Source organism: Emys orbicularis, chromosome 16 (genome assembly GCF_028017835.1).
Source record: "Emys orbicularis isolate rEmyOrb1 chromosome 16, rEmyOrb1.hap1, whole genome shotgun sequence".
Classification (NCBI taxonomy): Eukaryota; Metazoa; Chordata; order Testudines; family Emydidae; genus Emys; species Emys orbicularis.
The window spans coordinates 28,791,633-28,807,768 of NC_088698.1; the positions used below are offsets into that span (position 1 = coordinate 28,791,633).

A 16,136-nucleotide genomic window follows, 5' to 3' on the forward strand; every position below is an offset into this window, starting at 1 on the left:
CTTCAGAGTTTGCCACATGTAAATCAGGGATCATATAGTTTGTAAATGATCTGAAAGTGTGGTGAGTGTAACTGTCATAAACCTGAAACTGTCCTAAGACATGGGGGACGATGTCTTTTTTTTAATGGATGCTGTTTTAGCTGCTTTGTCAGATTTGGGTCATGCTGCAATGGGAGTGTATAAAGCCCCCTGCGGGCTTGATTTCCCCCCCCCCCCTGAAATTCTCTCAAGTAAGGATCTCTCTCTCTCTCTCTCCCCTCCCCCCTTTCCCCCTTTGATTGGAATAAATAATGCATTTTAGATTCTGCTATTTTTAGCTAGCTGGGTTGTAAGTTAACCAGTTGTACAGTTTACCACTCAAACCTTTTGTGCTGTTGCGTCTTTCCAGAGCTTGCAAACTGCTATTGCTGCTGTTGGTTTTTCAGAAGTTGCTAGTTGTGTCTCTTCACCCGCACAGTACGCAGATGGGTTTGCACAGTTGCCGTCTCTGGTGGGCTTTTTGCATTTTACTCAAAAGATTAACAATTGCAGCAAAGTAAAATATTTAATTTTTTTTCTTAGAAAAGTAAAGAAGGCATTAATACACTACATGCCATCCCCAAAAATACACTAAGGTCTTCATCCTGCATCCCTTTGACAGACAGAAACTTGAGCTGCTCAAAAAATGTTAGACAGAAGTTTTCCATAGAAAAATGCAGTTTTGTTTGGAATTGAAACATTTTATGGGGACATGTTGATTTTGATGAAATCTTTCGATAGGAAAAAGTCAAAATGCTTCATTTTGATAGTGTTCTTTCAAGTCATTTAGTTTCAACGTTTATATTTATTTCACTAATGTACACCATGTATAATATTTTAAATATGATATTAAAGCTGAAACAAAATGAATCAAAACACTATTCAAACAAAATGTTTTGAAGGCCCTGGATCCACATTTTTCAGAATTCTAGTTTGATGGGAAATTGAAGAATTGTGGCTTTTTGTTTCAAATTGGAATGATTTTTTCCCCCCTGAAATGTTGGAATTTCCCACCGAATGGAAATTCTGTTCCTGACCAAGCAGGCTGTGACCGTGACTAGCAGGCACAGATATGTAAGGAAATAGTATTGCCATTTTGAGGAACATAATTATTTATTTGTCTAGAACTTTACATATTCTAAGTGCTTGACAAAGGTGAATCTTCATGGCCTCCCTGACGGATAGGGACAGCAGTATTATCCTCACTTTCTTTGGGCTGGGGAAACTGAGGGAGAGAAATGATTTGTCCAAGATAGCACAGCAAGGCAATAGGATAGGAGTGCCAGGATAAGAACTTACAACCTCTTGAGTTGGTGACCTTTGCTCAGCGAGACTGTGCTTCCTCCCACACAATGTCTCCTGTGCCCATACATCTCACCCCTGCCTCTTGTTTCAGTGGAGATGGAGTGGGGTACGTTTGGAGTAGAGTGTTGCTATATACATTTCCCCCATCCCGCTCAGTTTGAGCACTGGGAGCATGCCGATACAATCTACGCAGCGTACACTGGTGTTTGTTAGCTGGGGAATAATTCAGAGCAATGTGATTATTTGATAAAATGGCCACAAATGGATGCTTTTTTTTCTTTAATTTTATTTGCCAAATACTTTATACTTCTTGGCCATAGCTGATTCCTCAGCAGTTTGTGAAAATTCAGCATTTCCAATGTGAGTTGTTTTGATTGGAAGTGTAAATCACATGGTGTATTTCTCATTCCCTGAATGGATTAACATAACTCTTAGACTCGGGGCCCACTGTGAATACTTTCAGTTCCCAGTCTGAAGCTTGCTTTCCAGGGATATTCTGCAATATTTACTGTCTGGGTGAACATTCCTGTTGAGAAACTCATTTTCTAAAATACATGTGTAAAGCAAATGCAAAAGAGGGGACAACACACTCGAGGGGAACTTGTTTGAAAACCTGAAAATATTTATTGGAGATACTGTCTAGCATTCACCTAGCTGTAATGTTTCTGTATCATGCTGTGTGTGTATTAAGAACATAAGTACGGCCATACTGTGTCAGACCAATGGTCCATCTAGCCCAGTAGCCTGTTTTCCTACAAAGGCCAATGCCAGATGCTTCAGTGGGAATGGCAGAACAGGGCAATGCTGAGTGATCCATCTCCTGTTGTCTAGTTCCAGCTTCTGGCAGAGGTTTAGAGCAACCCGGAGAATGCGGTTGTGTCTCTGACCACCTTGGCTAATTCTCATTGATGGACCTATCCTCTACGAACTTATCTAATTAGTTTTTGAACCCAGTTATACCTCTTGTCTTCACTACATTCCTTGACTACAAGTTCTACAGGTTAACTGTGCATTGTGTGAAGAAGTACTTTCTTTTGTTTTGTTTTAAATTGGCTGCCTATTAAGAGTATCTCAAGAGATTCCCATAATGTATTAGATTGGACACTAACAGCTGTAGATTTCTCAATATTTTCAGGTAAAATGATAGTTGAAAGTGACACATTTTCTTCAGGTTAATTACTTTTACGTTTCCTAATTATGTTTTACTTCATTCAACCTACAGGATCTTTTTATCTTCACTTAGACTGTATGAGTCAGACTAGACTTGGAAGGATTAGATTTTTATTCATCTTGCTCTCTCTCTCTCTCTCTCTCTCTCTCTCTCTCTCTCTCTCTCTCTCTCTCTCACACACACACACACTCACACACACACACACACACACACACACACACACACACACACACACACTATTTCCATCAATAATAATTGAAATGTACAGATAAACAAAGTAAGAAATGCTGCTTGAGAATTTATGCAAGTTTGATTTTAATGATAGTTACTTTGTATATTTTGACATGTGATGTTCACAACTTATTTTAACAGTTACAAAGTTTTAACTTTACAGATATCAATATCTACTGTCATTAAATATTTATTGTCTGACCCCCATAATTTCCCGCAACTCTGAACATTTAAACAAAAATAAAAAAAGTTTAAAACCCATAATTTTGTGCACCTATGAAAACGAGTCAATAAAAATAGGAAAAAATGCTTAAAAATAAACCGCAGTATTATCCATTAAAATTATAAAAAGAATAAAAATTGAGTTCTGCCCAGCCTAGTTATGATGCAACACTTGTCTCTGGGTTGGATGGTTACTGGGTCATCTGGGACTCGGTCTATTATGCAGTGCTGACAATGCAGAGCCTTTTGGGTGACTGTTACATTGAGGTCCCTTTTGACCAGCTTTGGGGTCTAATTCAGAGCCTGTGGAAGTGCGTGGGTGTCTTCCCATTGACCCCATTTGGGTCAGGTCCTTGGTGGCCGTCCAGGATGGTGAAAGTTACAGATCCTGGGATCCTTGGGAAAGAGTGAAAAATGGCCAACGTTCCATTTCCCTGTAACCTGATCCTGGTTTTGAATGGGGTGGAGGTGCTCATGCTTAGCACCTGTAAGGATCTGACTCTGTGGCTATGGCTACGCTACATCTTAAGTCGACATAAGTTATGTTGCTCAGGGATGTGAATGAGCCACCCCCCTGAGCGACATAAATTATGCTGACTTATCGCTGTCCACACTGGCGCTTATGTCAGCGGGAGAGCTTGTCCTGCTGACATAGTTGCCGCCACTCGTTGGGGATGGATTAATTAACTCATTGAGAGAACTTTCTCCTGTCGGCTTAGAGCAGCTACACAGAGAGTGTACGGCAGGGCAGCTGCGTCACAGCTTCCCTCTCCCTGGCACAAGAATGGGGGTCAGGGAAATATTTTCCTATTGTTTGGACAGCTTTATATCCCCTGAAATGGGTAGGACTCTCTCAAAGGTACAGCCAGAGGGCTATACGCTCCAACAAGACCACTGGATTGTGGTTGCCCAGAGAATGACATGGGAGGTAAGTGAGGTGTCTGCTCTCACCTCAAGGGAGCGAACTTGAGACAATAACCTTTGACAATACCCATTCTTCTTTCTTCTCCTCCCAAACTCCTTATGCTGCTTCTTTCCTTCTAGTCTCCTGCTTTTCCTTCCTAATTGACTCCTTGTTGGGTTAGTCTGAGGGAGGCTCTGCTACTGAGGGAAAACCTGATCAAAGAGGGAAGGTCATACATATCTTTGCCCAATCTAAAGGAAGCGTCTTTGTCATGTTAGTGGCTGGTAGGGCATTACCAATGGAAATATAGCTGTTAACTAGCAGTGTTTCTCAACCTTTTCCTTAACTGTGTCAGGGCGATCTCTTGGACCGGCACTGGTCCTTGGATTGTTAGTTGAGAAACAATGAACTAAAGGGCTAAAATAAGTATCTCTGGTGTCCAGCAGAACCGGGCACGCCAACACCACTCTCCTATCTCTTGCACTGTCTGTCTTTGTGCTACCGTGTCCTGTTCTGTGTGCAGGCGTCTCATGAACCGCTTGGAGGACATGCGCAAGAATGTGGCCGGCGATGGGGTCAATCGCTGCATCCTGTGCGGAGAACAGCTGGGATCAGCTTGTGTCGTGTGTGAGGACTGCAAAAAGGTGAGACCTCACCTAGGCTGAGCTTGAGAACAGCAGATAATACTGATGATACAACCTTCAGCTTGTGTGTTCGGGGACTCCTGGGTTCTACCCTGGCTCTGACATCGACTCCCTTGAGCAAATCACATAGGTTGAGATTTTTGAAAGCCGAGTCGGGGATTTAGATACGCCACTCCCATTAGTTTTAATGGAAGATGTGTGTCTAAATGAGATCTGGCGGAATAATTTTTTTTTCTTTTTCTTTTTTTGTTCACTTGAAGTGCCGCAAAAATGAAAATAAATTTGTTTTGGGTAGAGCAAAGTGTTGGGTTTTTTATTTAGGTTTTGAGGTTTTTTTTCAGGTTTTTAATTTAAAAAAAAATATAATTGAAGTAAGTTTCAGAACAAAAAGTCTTTTTGAATCAAGACATTTTTCTTTTTTTTTTTTTTGGAAAAAGAAAAAAATGTGACACTCATCACTAATTTGCAAAATGTTTTGGTTGGCCCAAATCTGCATTTTTGTGTGTGCGTGGGGGGAAAAAAGTTTAGTTCAGAAAATATTTCCCAGCTTTAGTCTGAATCTGTTGGTCAGCTTTGCAAATCTCAGCCTTAAACTTTATGCCCCAGTGAAATGAACCCACCTCCGCATGGCTTTGTGGGGGTTCATGAGAAATCATTTTTTAAACCATTTTGAATGTGAGAAGTGCCATATTAAATGTCAAGTGTAATTATTATCACTAAATCTGAAATGATGTCCCCCAGTTGCACGTTGACATAGCAGAACATATGCTATGCAAAATGTCCTCCTGTTTTGGACTCGCTCTAACGCCCATCACAGCCCGGTGAGCATTGCTGGCAAAGACCCAGTCTTAACTTTTTGAATTTCCTTGATCATTTATTTTTGTACCTTTGAAATCAGACCCACACACACCTCTTAGGGTGAATGACTGAGTCTTTAACTACAGCAGGAGTCAGTTATTGTTCTGCACAAGGCCTTTCTGGCAATGCTCTGTTGCAGCGATTTAGTGTCACGTTGTGCCATAAACGTGTGCTTTGTTTTGTTGGTAGAATGTCTGCACAGAGTGTGGCGTCGAGGCAACCAACAGCCGCCCTCATTCCATCTGGTTGTGCAAGATCTGCAGCGAGCAGAGAGAGGTGAGTGCAGTGCTCCTGGCTGGTTTTACTTCCTCTCTGCTGCTTCAGTGATGCTTTATTAAACCCTGTGTCTGGGATGTCCTGCCGCTTAGTGGTTCCAGAATCGGTAGCCGTTTGAAGTCAGAGCTTTAACGATAGTTGTCCTAAGCATTTCTTGATATTAAGCATCCTGCCACGTGGAGCATTATATAAGGGGCTGGCTGCATGCTCGTACAATATTAATTCTGAGTAGGCTTGTCCCAAGAATCCCGGAAGGAACTGTGTTAATTAGATATAGGGCCAGCTTCTTTCCCATGACATTCAATCATTTCAATCTCCCTCTCTTCCCTCCCCCCCATTCTCTACCCTCACTCCATGGACGAACTCCCACTGACAGATGAACAGCTCCTAGTTAGCCGGACCCTCTCGGTATAGATGGGCAAATTTTTTTTTTAATGAAAAGCAGATTGAACAAGATGTGTTTTTCCCCCTAAGAAAATTAACCACTTTTGCATGTAACGATCGTCTGTTCTGGAGAAGGTTTCATGGTCATCAGCCCCGTCAATTGGCTTGCCCTGTGCTTTTGTACTATGGCTCACAAATTGAGAGAATAGGTTACTTGGAGACTTTCCCTTTCTGACAGGTTGCTTTCAAGCGCTGTGGGTATATATGTTCTGTAACATGGTGTCTGTTCAAAGGGAGGTGAAGTTTGGAGCCTTGGTACTCGATGTGTCTGAGTCTGGGAATACAAGGACCCAATTCATGGCCCCTGGTCAGGTCATTTGCCCCAGTGCCAAGTGTGTGTAAGGTGCTACCATTTTGGACTGGCAAGGTTCTGCACTCACTTTGCACTGCCACAATTCACCATGGCCCTGCCTATTGTGCAATCACCCAGCATGCTTGTGAGTTGGAGAGTGAGTCAAAAAACTGCTGTGTGCGAGAAGCTAGAATCATCTGTTCAAGCAGGCTGGAGAGTTAATTCAAGGCTGGCTATCCAGAGGCTCCACCCACCATCGCTTTGGGTACCATGCTCATCATTTCAATAAACAAGGTGATAAGCATCAAACGAGCTCTCGAAGGCTGATCTGCCCAGCCAGAATGTAACTATGGGGCAGCTGCTGAGAGCTGATTTGACCCTTAAATGTGGGTCACATCCCACCTTGTTTAATAAATGGATGCTCTTGTGGACGAAGCACTGGGAGAGCGAGAACCTCCCTCTGAACCTCCCTTGTGCTCTGCCTCTTTCCCAGGTGTGGAAGCGTTCGGGGGCGTGGTTCTTCAAGGGCTTGCCGAAGCAAGTGCTGCCTCAGCCAATGCCCGTCAGCAAGACCAAGCCGCCGCAAGCCCCCAGCGAACCTGCCTCCTCGGAGCCACCTGCTCAGGACCCGAAACTTCACTCCCGCACGCTGAGCCGAGGTAGGGGGTGGATTTCTGTTCTTCTGTCTCCTCTCCAGTCTCTCTAACGCAGCCTGAGGGAGTGGTGGGGTGGCTCATGGCAATAGAGCGCAGTGTCTGGTAGTGATAGTTCGGAAGATCCATCCCTACGTGAACACACGTTGACAGTAAAATACCCAGTTGTTTTATTGCTAGTGTATGTTTCCTGATCAGCCTGTAGTTTGTCCTTTTTATTTTTTTCCTGGGGGTAGCTGGGTGGCTCCATTCCCTACTCCTCAAGACTCAGCCCTTGTGCCCCTTCTATCTCCAAGGCCCTGGGCAGCTTTTTAAAGGTTCTCTAACCTAAGCCACACACACAGTTGCGGTAAGTACCAAAGTGTGTTCTGTGCAGGGAGACAAAGTCACTGAGATGATTGCAGGGAAAGTGGATTAATGTGAAACCTTGGCACTGCAGCAATTAAAATAAGAAATCCCAACAAAACAATTTTGGCCCCTTATGGATTCAATTAAAATGATCAATGGGCTGCAGTGCCCTTTTAGAACGAAAGGCGTGTTCACACAGTAAACCAGCAGTCTGATTGGTACTCTCTAGAGTAAGCCTTGGATTTTGATTTTGGTCTGGAGATAAAGGAGAGCAATTCCGTCCACCCCCTTGTTCAAAAGCTTCCGGTAACTTAATCACATGCATCTAATCAGCTCGGAGGATCTCTGCTAAATTCCAGCGTGGAGTGAAACAGGGAAGGGAGCTCAGTCCTGAGTTCAAATCCCGATCAGTAAAACCTCCTGGGGAAGCACAGCTAAAATTCTTCCAGTGGGCGACCTCCATTTGGTGGGATTTCCTGGCGCTCCAGGATCACATAATTGTCCGTTCATTGAAGATTGAGGCTGAGGCATCCTACTTTAGTTTATTCCTCAAGTGGTTAAGACAAGGCTTCATTGTCTTCCATGCCCAGTTCTGATCCTGGCCATGTTCGGAAAGCCCTGCAAACTCGCCTGTTTGTCCCGGCTTTTCTGTAACCGTTGGCTCAGCTTCTTCTACCTAGTCCCCTCTTCCCTTTAAAGTCACGATGCTGAGGGTACTGTAGGATATTAACCCCCTGTGAGTGGAAATTGGTTTTGCCTTAATCTAAGCCATACATCCCAGTCCCAGGATGATGAACACTCTCATATGCTTCAAGCAAAAGGCTGCATTGGCGAGGAGGGCAGCACTACAGTGCTCATTGCGGATCTCCTCCTCTTTTCATCTTGGTGTGAGTGTTCGCTCCAGTCATTGATTGCTCTTTGTTTGTGCTGCTCAGGCCACGCTGAGGCTGGGGCCCCTGCCGAACAGGACTCTTACGGTAAGAGCGCTGGCTTTCAAACCTCTACCAGGCTGCTATCTCATTAGTGCATTTGCTAAATGTGCCTGCCTGCTAATGCTCAGGGACATGCAGCAGCCAGGTTTCTCTCTCTCTCTCTCTTCCCCCCCGCCCTCTCCCCCGGTAATCCATCAACAGGGCCAGTAAGTGCATGAAAGCTTTTGATTACATTGAATTTTCTCTTTAGTTTTTTCTTTGTAATTTATAAACAGGTGTGTGTGTGGGGGGGGAGGGGGTGATGACTTCAGAGAACGCTTCCCATGCGATGGAAAAGGCTCATTCACCCAGAGAGATGACCAGTGTCGTCCTCCTGAGCAATGATGCCCGTGGCATCTGGCTCAGAGGTGCTTGCCTCTTGTTTCCCACGTTCCTCTTACGTGCTTCCGCTCTTCCCTTCTGAAGAACGTCTTCCGGCAGCCTACCCCTCTCTGTAGCAAGAATTCAGAGCTCTTGCTAGCTAGTTTAATCTTCCCTCTCTTCTTGTGACCCCTCCACACCTCTAAACGACTCACTCGTTCGTGGCTGGACTTGCAGTCACACGGGGACCATAGCAAAACAGTGCTGTTCATGAGATTGTGTAAATATCGGCTTGAAAACCGGCTGCCAGGTGACCAACTGGAATGTTTCTGTTGATTTCAGTGGGAGTTGGCTTGTGTTGCTTGTGAGTTTGTGTCGGGAACTTCTTAGGATTCTATCCAAAGCTATGGTTAGAGATGGGTCAGCTGCAAAATTCAGGTCCAAATTTCAAGCTCCCAAAGTCAGGGGATGTTTGGAGTTGGGGTTCTGGATTGGTCCCATCTCGGATTTATGGGTTTTTGAAGCCGGAAAGGACCCCATTGATCACTGAGCCTGACCTCCTGCATAACACAAGTCATCATAGAATCTCCATTGTTTTCTTGTCATTAATCACTTACAAATATTTAGTCCTTTCTGCGGTGGTTATTTTTATCCAGGGGTTCCAGCTAGCCCTGTAATGTAGTTGTGGGAAGCCTGTCACATAACAGGGTATTTTTACACCGACACCACCCATTTCACAGGAATTTAGTTATTTTGGGGCACTCCCACCTCCTGTCCATTTCTCAGTTGAAATGTTGTAATTGAAAGAGCCGAGCTGTATCTGTAGGGGGTGTTTCCTGACGTGGATTCACATGCTCCTCACTGTATTTTCAGGTTATTTAATGTGAGAAACACAACCCCTCCCCCAAAACCCTTCATGTGAGAGAAACTTTAGAGAGAGGCAGCTGACGATTACACCTCGTTAAAGAGACTGAGACCACAACCCTAGAATGGCAACTTCTACTCCTGACGTGGGTTCCCTCTATGGCCTTGAAAACTCACCCAATATAACCTACACTAGCACAGAGTGGGAAGCTGGCCCCTATTAGTGCCTAGTCCACAAAGAGGATAAGAGCTTACTATAGCTTCCAGCTAGAAGAGCTAGTCTTTTAGCGTGAGCTGTAGAGGCGCCTGCTGTTAGCACTGAAAGTCCTGGCTTCTCACCGAACCTGGGGGGTGGGTTAGCCTTAAATTTCTTCGTGGTAAAGGAGGATGCTGCTGATTAACTACTCTGGGGTGGGGGGAATATTAATAAATAAATGAATGTAAAGCACTTTGAAGGTGAAGTGTGCTCTACAAGTGCTAGGTGGTATTATTCAAGGGGCAGCATTGTTACTCACCTCTATCCTATCAACTGGGTTACAGTCACTTCCTTAACACCTTTCCTGGCAGGGTGGTCCAAGATTTTTTTACCCTGATTTTTAACCTGGCCTTATATCAAGTAGCCCCTGGCTTTTGGGCAGAGGTGGGATGAAACCTGCTTTCATTGGTCTTGGATTGAGGTTCCTTTGGGACCTCTTCCCTGGACTGGGGAGAGCCCGGGTCACAGTGTGCGGCATTCTCTCTGTACTCCTGTGCGTGGCTGGTGGGGAGCGAGGGGTGGTGCTTGGTCAGTTCTCCTGCCTGGCTGTGAGCTGCCATCACCAGGTCGGCCTCTTTATTTGGAATCGTAGCCCCATGATTAAAATCTGAATCGCAGTGTAAATCCCATAGAATTACCTGACCCCCACATTTAACACCAGGCACATTGAGGCTGTCAGAATAATGATTAGCCTGCTGGTTACTTTGTCTTCGGAGCAGCAGAGTGTCGCTGATCAGTATGGCTCTTGCAGACTGAGGTCTGGCCAGCAGTACAAAAGCAGAACCCCCAGCCTCGTGTCGCTGCAGACGTTCACCTTTTCCATTTCCTTTCAGGTGGCCCTGAGGAGAAGAGGGGAGTGGGCAGGAAACCAGGTTTGTTTCTAAGCTATGGATGCCTTTCCCCCCTTCCTTAATAAAGGATTTCCTCCCTCAATTTATTCCAGAGCCAGAATTTGCTGGGGCAGATGCCCAACTGCCTTCAATAGCTTGGAAGTTTTGATGATTAGTTAGCGAAGCCATGTTTAATTTCCAATTGCATACATAACACTCTGACAAAGCCATGGCTACCTAGGGCTTTACAACTATCCCTCTGTAGCACACAGTGGCCACTCAGAATTCCACAGTGATAGCAGAATAGCGCTCGGACTCCAACACCACAGGCCCTGCCACATGCACTAAAGGAGAATCTCCATTTGCCATTAGCAATATAGGGCTTATGACCTACACTTGAGCAATTCTGTTTCCATCCAGTAGAAGGCAGCAGTGCATATACACACTAGCCTGTTGATTTGCCCGGCGTTGCAGTTTGCTTTTGGGTTTTGTGTCTGTTTTAATCCAAGTCTGTTTTTGTTTGTTTAGTCAAATCCCGGGACCCCAGCCACGATTCTGAACGTGGCTATAGTTCTGAAGAAGAGAATCCTGCTGCCTACAGGGGAAGGAAGGGGACGAGGCAGAGGCCAGAAGCAGGTAAAGATTTGCTAGCTTGGCTGAGAGCAGCGACTAATGCAGGGAGGATCTGGGTTCTGTACAATGGCTCTGCTGGCTCTTGATGGGCCAGAGAACACCCCCTGGTGGCTGTGACACGTCCCATTGGCAATGTGCCTTCAGGTGCCTCAGTCCAAGCCTGAACGGGAATTCAGGTGCTGAATGCATTAAAGTTTCTCTGAATGGAAAGCAGAGAGAGGCCGGCTGCCGCCGCCCCCAGCTTTCGCTCAGGAAATCTGGCCAGGCAACATTCTGAGCAACATCACAGCTTTCCGTGCACTCTCCGCTCCCAGCACTGACTCATGCAGTTGACTCTGGGGGGGTTGATTTGGCTCGGATGTAAGCAGGTGCCCTTGCTTAGGAGTCTCACCTGTTTATGACGGGGCTGAATGTTTCCTGGCCTGACTGTCACAGGTAACGAGCACCTGCTGCTCCCACTGAGCTCAGATGGTGGTGCGGGTTCGAGGCCCGAATGAAAACCAGGCCTTTAGACTCTTCTCCATACTGAGCAAAACTCACTCGATGCGGACGGCTAGCGCAGCGCTCACGCACCGCTCCAGTCCCCCCAGCCTCTGATTTTTGGTTGCCTTGACACCCAAAACCGGAGGCTGCCACAATCTGAGGCTGAGGCCTTTTGCTGGGACCTCTGCCCAGGGGTGGATTTCACCCACTGAGAGCAGACCTGCGGGTGGGGAGGGGTTCCTGAGCATGCAGCTGGTTTAAGCAACACACTAGCCCACAGCCCAGCCATGCCTCAAAATCTTTCCTATGGACAATGACTGGGGACAGCAGCTGGGGACAGTCACCCTATTTAAATATGGCTGCCGCTTGCGCATTTCTGCCCCCAACGTCGGCAGGGTCTTAATCGACCTTTAAACCATTATTGCGTGTGACCGTTTATCACTATTTAACCAGGCTGCTCCTGGTTATCAGCGCCCTCTTAGTGTGCCAATGACTTTCCCAAGGCTGCCTTTTGTATATATCCCGGCTGTTCTGCAGAGACAAGGCTCCTGGTGTGAGAGGCACGTTTTTTCCCCACATTAACTCTCTCTACACTTACATAGCCGCCCCCCACCTGGTGCTATACACACTCTCCTGGTGCGCGGTGACCCTGAGAATTCATCCAAGGGTAAAGATACCATTTATGTCATAAGAAAGATTTATACCTGGCTTGTGCTGAAGATGCCAGGTAAGTGTGAGACCTTTTGCATTCCAGCCGGGGGTTGCAATTTATCAACAAGAGGAGACCAGAATCACTAACCAATGTGGCTGTAATTTATCTATTCAAACCGCTGGCACCAGATGAATGTAAATAAAGACAAAGACAGCGATTGTGGTTGTCTCTTAAAGGGCACAGTAAGGCTGTCATTTCGTTAGTGAGCATGTGACGTTAACATGAAGGGAAAAGTCTCCAGCATGGGTTTCAGCTTAGCCCTATGGCCCCTGCGCGTAGAGCCCGACCTCCCAAAGGCATTTCCCCCTCTGTCTCCCAAGCATCCACTCTTACAAGCCTCCCCCGAGTAGCTGAGCTGAGGGTAAGCCATTGCTCAGTAGGACCCGTTAGTGTCCCTGGATGGCGTAACATACCCTGAATATTGCAAAATATCCAGTCGTACATACGCCTCTTTAGAACACTCCCTGGGCTTGGTCACGCGTCCTTGCATGTATTTTGTCCCAATGCATTGCTGTCAAACAATGTATTTTGTGCATTTATGCCTGTAATTGTGGTTTGGTGCAAACAGCTGACGTGCCAGATTCACAGCTGGCATAAGCAGGAGCAACTCAATTGATTGAGCTCCTGCTTCCCCCAGCTGGCACAAAGCGTAAAGTGAACTGCATGCTAAGGAGCAGGACTGCGGCCCTTAGCTAGAGATGACAGGCTTCACTTGGGGTAGCAACGAGCGTCGCTAGAATCTGCTGAGAAGTTGTTTCTTTCCAGATCTGCCTAACAAAATGGTTTGATTGGAGAGACGCGGCGAAGCCATCTGCTTGGCTCTATTGGATGACTCCAGCCAGTCTCATACATTTCATGCCGTTGAGTTTCACCCTACTGTGAGACAGAATGAGGCCTGTGTCATTTTGTTCTTCAAAAGCCAGCTCTCTGCCGGCCACCTTCGCTCTGGCTGTTGCTAACAGCCGCCTGTTTTCTTGGCTGGCTTTGGTGGCTTGATAGAAACACACAAATTTGATCAAAGAAACCCATATCATCTAGCTAGGGATAGCTGGCTATTGTAAGCAGGCCATTGTATACCCCCTCTAGCCTAATCCTTCATTCCCATTGTCCTTCTACTCTAGGCTAATGCTAGCACATTTCTTCTCAGTTTTCCTCTCTGCCCTTTCCCGTCTCTCCCTCCCTTGCTGTAACGTGTGCTCGTGGCAGAGGAGGTGATAAAGCTGGAAGCTACCCTTCCACAAAGCAATGTTAGCTTCATAAACACGATCATTATGGGCAATAAAAAATCCCCAGGTCTGACGACGTTCCCAGAGTTCCATTGGGGGTGATTGGGATACATGTCAATGGGATGGATTTATCATTGTGAGCGAGAAAAGCCAACCTCCCAGCGGCTGCTGTTGCTGTGCTTTCAGGCAGTGAACCAACGGCTGCTGCTTCTGGCCGGGGAAGCTACCCACCTCCTAGCCGCAAACCGTCTGAGGTCCGAATGGCTCCAAGTGGCAGCGAGTTTGCTGGCAGGGTTGCTGAGAACTGGGAGTACGCAGCGGAAAGTGAAGTCAACAGGAGCCCTGGAAGTGAGAGAAAGCAATGAAAAGTCTACTGTGGGGGCGGCTGGGGGGCGGGGGGAGGGTGGAAGGGTGGGAGCGGGTTCCTGGTCCTGTCTGCAGGCTATAGGGTTGTGTAGGATAGTGTGCCATCAGTGTCCGTCTGGAAAGAGCCAGCCTGGAATGAAGTGGGGTAAGTTGTGCCTCTCTGACTTATAGGGAACAGCCTGCTTTGTCCAGACTGACCCTCCAGAGCTTTCTCCTAGCCGGCAAACAGGACCCCTTTCCCCTCCCCTTAAAGTGATAGCAACCAACACCAGCCTCAATACACCACACTTAGCAGACTGAATGCTGCTGCTGACCAAATAAATCTGGCTCTGAATGTGGCTGGGTTTCTGGACAAGCCCAAGACCAACACTCCCTTCAGCTTCAGGAGGCTTGAAGCCCAGTGTCTGAAGTGAATCTGCTTGCACGGAGCTGTGCTTACGTAGGAGGGGCTTGCACGCTCACCCCCTCCTTGAAGAGAAATAGCACCGTTGTTTGCCTGGGTCTGTCTGAGCTGCTCCTTTTAAGCCCAAGCAGAGGAGAGATCCTGCTGTCATTATTTACTCCAGACTCCCACAGAACTCCTAGTGGGCTGGGTTTTTTAATTTATCCTCAGTACTTAACTTTGAGGTAGGTCAAAATTCTACAGATGAGGAAACTGAGGTACAGAGGTCAGGGGGCTTGCCCAAGCTCCTGCAGTTAGTACTTGGGCCAGACTTCGCACCCAAAGAGTCCTGGGACCCAGTCCTTCCGTTAGGCCACCATGCTGAATACGTGTCAATGTCTCTTGCCTTTCTCATGCTGGTGTGTGTGCAGGGGTGTGTGTGTGTGTGTGTGTTTAATATAATTATATATGTATAATGTGTAGGGAGTATGTATAATGTGTATAATACATGTTAGCGTGTGTGTATACACACACACACGGGTGTGAAGTATATTCTTTCGCCCTTATATCAAAGCTAACCTCTTCTTCCACAATCCTATCCAACCATATTAAATATCTAGGGAGTGCTATATAAAGTAGGATGCTGTGATACAGGACTGTGATGTTTTGTTCTATTCCCTGCTCTGTGGCAGATTCACTGTAGACCTGACCCTACTTCTATTATAGTCAATGGAAAGTTTTTCTATTGACTTCAGTGAGGCCCCAAGTGCCTCGAGCAAGCCACTTGTTATTATTGATTTAACATCTATATTGCAGTAGCACCTAGAGACCCAACTAGCCCCATTTCTCCATGTCCGTATCTGTGAAATGGAGATATCTCCCTAACCCACAGAGGGTGGGCTTGAGAGGCTGTGTGTGTGTTTGCAAAGTGCTTTGAAATCCCCAGATAGAAGGTGTTATGTACCCGGCATTTTTATTGTTATAAAACTAGATTAAATGCAAAATAATTGTTACCTTTGGAGAATTCAGACAGTTTCCCAAACATGTCTCCTCTTCCAAGGTGAGGCGGACAGGTGCCGAATGATCCCAGCCATAACACACTGATGCTGCACGTGACTCTCCGTGCGGTAATTTCAAAGCTTCATTGATGAAGGCTGCTGCATTGATTCTGCTCGGTGTCACTTGTTCCATGAAAATGTAATGGGCCCCAAGCTATTGTAAATTGTTCTGATAAAAACTGATGACTGACAGCTTATGCCAGAGCTTGTCGAGGACAGAATTCTCCCTAGGGGGCGTTGTAGGTTGACAGGCAACTTCAGAGACGGCCTTTCAGCTGGGAGCTGAGCTGGCAAATTTATTTCCTGAGCTAAACACCACTGGAAAAAATCCAAGTTCTCTTTAATTCCTTGGATATAAAAGGAATACTTAATAGCAAACTGCTGGAGATACTAATCATGTAATTCCCTTGCCTGATGCCAGATGGAGTCTGTGCTTTCAATTTCATGTTCCTGTGAATAATAGAGGTACAGTGGACTGAATATTAAGGGTGTCTATCAGCTTGCGTGTCATGCAGGAGCCCTCCGGGCACTTGAGCTGTACTTTCCCAGTTTATTTCATCAACCATAATCTCTGTTTAACAGTGCAGCCTGGCAGTAGTTCTGTTGTTTAATCCAATCCATATGTATGTGCAGTGGAGATTGAGGCAGTAGTTCCTATTATCTTAGAG

The 16,136-nt window shown here is 46.1% G+C and overlaps 1 protein-coding gene across 1 annotated transcript in view; it reads left to right on the top strand.

Annotated features, from left to right (window-relative positions):
* Positions 1-16,136, top strand: part of RPH3A (rabphilin 3A) — a 74,294-nt gene that overhangs the window by 31,201 nt on the left and 26,957 nt on the right. Inside the window, exons 3-7 of the mRNA XM_065417786.1 lie at positions 4,375-4,495; positions 5,543-5,629; positions 6,859-7,024; positions 10,612-10,650; positions 13,849-14,010. Coding sequence (XP_065273858.1) covers positions 4,375-4,495; positions 5,543-5,629; positions 6,859-7,024; positions 10,612-10,650; positions 13,849-14,010 — 575 coding nt within the window. The remainder of the gene's footprint in view (positions 1-4,374; positions 4,496-5,542; positions 5,630-6,858; positions 7,025-10,611; positions 10,651-13,848; positions 14,011-16,136) is intronic.